We start from the raw sequence: 716 nt of genomic DNA on the forward strand, positions 1-716 counted from the left end.
TGTTTTCGCCTACGCCGTCCCTGGCGGCTATGGTCGTCAACAAGTACAAGATGAGGAGTGACATTCGAAGCTTCAATTTAGGCGGGATGGGCTGCAGCGCGGGTCTGATATCCATCGACCTCGCCGTGGCGCAGCTCCACGCTCACAAAAACTCGATGGCCCTGGTCGTTACCACGGAGATTGTAACGGAGCACTGGTACACCGGGAACAACCGGTCGATGCTCCTCGCCAACTGCCTCTTCCGGATGGGCGGCGCCGCGATTCTCCTCTCAAACAAGCCATCAGACTCTGGCCGCGCGAAATACGAGCTTGTCCACGTCGTCCGGACCAATCACGCTGCCAACGACGAGGCCTACCGCTGCGCCTACCAGGAAGAGGATGGTGAGGGCAACATCGGCGTTTCGCTCTCGAAAAAGCTGACAGCCATCGCGGGCGCCGCCCTCAGGGAGAACATAACCACCATAGCTCCCCTGGTCCTCCCCCCGTCCGAACTCTTGAGATGGGCACTAGGGTGCATCATGAAGAAGACCTACACGCCAGATTTTCGAAAGGCCTTTGAGCATTTCTGCATACACGCCGGAGGGAGGGCGGTGATCGAGGAGCTGTCGAAGAAGCTGAAACTTACGGAGGAGCAGGTGGAGCCGTCTAGGATGACGCTACTGTTGGTCAACAATGGGGGCTGCCACACTTGTTGAAAATGGGTGCAGACACACTTG

At 58.0% G+C, this 716-nt stretch overlaps 1 protein-coding gene across 1 annotated transcript; it reads left to right on the plus strand.

The window, feature by feature from the left end:
* Positions 1-8: 8 nt before the first annotated feature.
* Positions 9-695, plus strand: LOC109828736 (3-ketoacyl-CoA synthase 4-like; the record flags this gene model as incomplete). Its single annotated transcript, XM_020395665.1, has 1 exon — positions 9-695. A coding segment is annotated over one exon (687 nt), but the record flags the coding sequence as incomplete, so codon positions are not given.
* Between the last annotated feature and the right edge of the window lie 21 nt (positions 696-716).

This window comes from Asparagus officinalis, unplaced genomic scaffold (genome assembly GCF_001876935.1).
Source record: "Asparagus officinalis unplaced genomic scaffold, Aspof.V1 AsparagusV1_Un6731, whole genome shotgun sequence".
Taxonomy (NCBI): Eukaryota; Viridiplantae; Streptophyta; class Magnoliopsida; order Asparagales; family Asparagaceae; genus Asparagus; species Asparagus officinalis.